Source organism: Lactuca virosa, chromosome 1 (assembly GCF_052849685.1).
Source record: "Lactuca virosa cultivar CGN04683 chromosome 1, Lactuca_virosa_CGN04683_v6, whole genome shotgun sequence".
NCBI classification, from domain to species: Eukaryota; Viridiplantae; Streptophyta; class Magnoliopsida; order Asterales; family Asteraceae; genus Lactuca; species Lactuca virosa.
In genome coordinates this window covers 18,425,528-18,429,185 of record NC_136426.1, presented here as the reverse complement: position 1 = coordinate 18,429,185, position 3,658 = coordinate 18,425,528, and the positions used below count along the sequence as shown (strand labels likewise).

Sequence of the window (3,658 nt, the reverse complement as noted above, 5' to 3'; positions counted from 1 at the left end):
TAGACAAATTCTTAAACGATTCCCTACCACAAACACTTTGTTGCCTACTCCTTCACATACCTCTGAAACAAAAAACCAAAAAAACTTATCCACACCTAATTCAACAAAACATGAAATTTTAACCATTGAATCATCAAGAACTCTGAACAAAAACAAAACACCCAAAACAATGGCAGCAGCTTTATCGTCAATGGCTTCCATGGTGGGGTGGAAACCCATGAACAAAACAGAAACCTTATTCCCCAGAAAACGAAGCAACAATGGCTTCTCGGTGTGTGCTCAACAACAAGAAGTGCAAGAATCAACTTCAATACAACAAGAAGAAGTGAAAGAAGAGAAACCGGTGGTGAAGGGTGTCACCCAGCCGAGGCCCGTTGAGCCACAAGTGAACGTACAAAGCAAGAACATGGGGCGGGAGTACGGTGGTCAATGGCTGAGCAGCACCACAAGACACGTGAGAATCTTCGCAGCATATATCGACCCTGAGACATGTGCTTTCGATCAAACACAGATGGATAAGCTCACCCTTATCCTTGATCCCACGGATGAGTTTGTTTGGACGCCGGAAACCTGCAACATGGTTTACTCGTACTTTCAGGAGCTTGTTGACCACTATGAGGTAATGCTTAATTTCCCAACGTATTTTTTAACCTTAAACACTTATTTTTACCTATTAATGTGTTATTATAGCCTATACTTTGGAAAAACTACATAGTTATGTCAACATATTTCATAAAAAAAAAAAAAATCCGTATTTAAGTTTTGAATGTTTGTGATGTTGTAATAGGGAGCACCATTGACGGAATACACATTACGACTTATTGGTTCAGACATAGAACACTACATTCGGAAACTGCTTTACGAGGGACATATACAATACAACATGAATGCAAGGGTCCTAAATTTCAGCATGGGTAAACCTCGTATCGGTTTCAGTTATAATGAATACCAAATTGAAGATGTAAATAAGTAGTTTTTTTTACTCGGATACTTTTATATAGTCATATTTTTGTTTATATAAAAAATTAAAAACTACCATATGCGTTCTTGTTGATCATGTGTGGGTAAGAGGGGATTCTTCATATACATATAAAGTAGATTGCCTATATAAGGATTCAAAGGCAATCATGTCAACCTATAATTCCACCAAAAGTAAATTAATAGATCTCATTTTAACCTAAAAAGAAACCCATAAGAGATTCACAGTTTTTTTAAAGGATCAAGAACCAAGTCTCAGGGGTGAAGCTTTTGCCACCCATGTGAAAACTAGAAAACAGAGATGATATCAACTAGTGGAAATAGAAAAGGAAAAATAAAGAGAGATTTTAATAAAATTAAGTACATAGTAAGTTGATTTAGATTAAAGATGTAGGTTGATCAATATTGATTAAACTAACTATTATAAATAAGTTGTTTAATAAAAATTAAAAATAACTAAGTTTTTATGTTTTATAAAGATAATCATTTTGTCCTAAATTTTTGCGGAATTGTTCATGAAATTCCGGATTTATCAAAGATATATAATTTGTATTCTTTTTCTCATTTGTACAATTTTTTCTTTCAAAAATTTCTTTCTATTCATTTTCAAATTGTTTATTTTGAAATGTCTAATATTACCGTTATTTGATCAAATGTTTGATTTTAAGCTTTCAAATATATCTATATCTATATCTATTTATCATACATACTTATAAAGCTATCATTTTTTCTTGAATCTCATGCATTTGAAACCTCTTTTTTTAACTTTCTCAAACCACATTTATTTGAAACCCCCGTTTTTTAACTAATGCAACTCAAAAGTTTTCTTAATTATGATTTAACACTCAAAAATTTTATAACTTATATTATGTTTAATTAGCATTTAATGAAAGGTTTACTATAAAAAGACCAATTTTTTGGGAAGACATGCATACAAATCATATACAAGTTTCAGAAAGAAAACAAACTTAAAGGTTTTTGTGGTGGGTTAAGGTCTTATGACCACTTTTGGAGATATGTTATTATATTAAAGCTTTTAATTTGTAAGTTTGTTATGGTAATTCGTTTTTATATTTTTTTCGTTTTTGGATTATTGTAATATAGTCGTTGTATATTGTGGTTTAATCGTTAATATATTGATCATATGTTATATAGGGTGATGTCGAAAATATTTAATTAAATATTTTAAATATGTTTTTTTTTGTTTTGTAATTGTACCGTTTCAAAAAGGTAATTAATTAAAACTCATACATATGTTATACTTTCATCTCTCTCTCTCTCTCTATATATATATATATATATATATATATATATATATATATATATATATATATATATATATATATATATATATATATATATATATATATAGAGGTCAAAATACTTCAACCAAAATTCATTTAAAATCCAATATTTCAAATGCTTTTTAACAATGATTGTAAAAATTTTAACATGTGTTACTTAATTGATTGATTAATAAAAATATTAATGTTTTGAAAATCCTAACTCTTAAACTTATATTATTTAATTTGTTAGTTAACTATAATATTTTTCCTACATAAAGATAATATTTTTATGTTTGGTTATTCATATTTGTTTATGTAATTAGAAAACAAGGTGTACATAGAATGACTACTTCAATTTCACATAGGAATCGATACCACTAGAGAGGTATGTTGTCTTTAACCGGTGGTAGGAGATCCACATACCCTTTTTAATTATTTATATTAATGCTTAGTAATATCTATTTTATATTCCTATTCACCTTAATTTTTCAGGTACAAATTAAGGAAGATGATTCTCGGTGCACCAACATAAAGTCAAACGTACGCCTTGCAAAATATGTAATTAAAATTAAATATCATATTTACTAATCGACTTATTTTAAAACTCTTGATGACATTTATGTATAATGATATATTTTGTATGACTTCATTCTTAATTTCAATGTTTAATATTAGAAAGTTCATATATGAAACCTTGGATGTTTTGGTGTAATATAAATAGTGTAATACAAAGTTTATTAGTTCAATATTGTTTATTAATAGCTCATTCAAAACAACTTATTTCTTATTTTATCCAAAAATTATTATCGGACATAAGAAAAGTAGATTATATTAATGTTATACAAAAAATTATAATATATATTGGATATTATAAAAGTAAAAATAAAGTTTATAAGGTATGGACTATATTAGATAGTATCAAAATATATTTCTATTTTTCCCATAATTATTTAACCACTTAAATGCAATCTTGCGCAACGCGCGAGGTTACGTCTAGTATACTTATAAATGAAACATATTTCTTTTCACCACATTCATTTGAAACTCTCATTCATTTTTCCTTTCACCATATTCATTTGAAACTCCCATGACTTTTCAATTTCTTTCTAATAATGATTATAAGTTGGTTAATAAGGTTAAATAAATATAAAACCTAAAGTGTAATCATATATAAATAAATTTCAATATTAAAAGAATATATTTTCTTCTACTTATAAAGTTATGTTTTCAACTTTTAACATATTATACAAAATATTTTGTAAATAGTTAAAAGTGATAAATTGTAGTGTCTTTCTAATAATAATTATAAGTTGGTTAATAAGGTTAAATAAATATCAAACCTAAAGTGTAATCATAAATAAAGTAAATTTCAATATTAAAATAATATTTTTATT

General features: G+C 27.1%; 1 protein-coding gene across 3 annotated transcripts; it reads left to right on the top strand.

The window, feature by feature from the left end:
- On the top strand, window positions 1-2,879 carry NDHM (subunit NDH-M of NAD(P)H:plastoquinone dehydrogenase complex). 3 transcript variants are annotated; one of them, XM_079068416.1, is made up of 4 exons: window positions 1-619; window positions 788-914; window positions 2,588-2,649; window positions 2,757-2,878. In XM_079068416.1, the coding sequence occupies exons 1-3, from the start codon at window positions 170-172 to the stop codon at window positions 2,608-2,610; spliced, it is 600 nt and encodes a 199-aa protein (XP_078924542.1). In that variant the 5' UTR covers window positions 1-169; the 3' UTR covers window positions 2,611-2,649; window positions 2,757-2,878. The 3 variants fall into 3 exon arrangements, with proteins under 3 accessions (XP_078924542.1, XP_078924551.1, XP_078924537.1); XM_079068425.1 differs by lacking the exon at window positions 2,588-2,649 and having other exon boundaries at window positions 2,757-2,879; XM_079068411.1 differs by lacking the exons at window positions 2,588-2,649; window positions 2,757-2,878 and having other exon boundaries at window positions 788-1,040.
- Window positions 2,880-3,658: the final 779 nt, after the last annotated feature.

What these genes read in the sequence shown, in the direction of transcription:
- NDHM (XM_079068411.1), top strand. Translation starts at nt 170, where the DNA reads ATGGCAGCAGCTTTATCGTCAATGGCTTCCATGGTGGGGTGGAAACCC. An exon ending in AGCTTGTTGACCACTATGAG is followed by an intron (nt 620 to 787) that starts GTAATGCTTAAT and finishes ATGTTGTAATAG; the next exon opens with GGAGCACCATTGACGGAATA.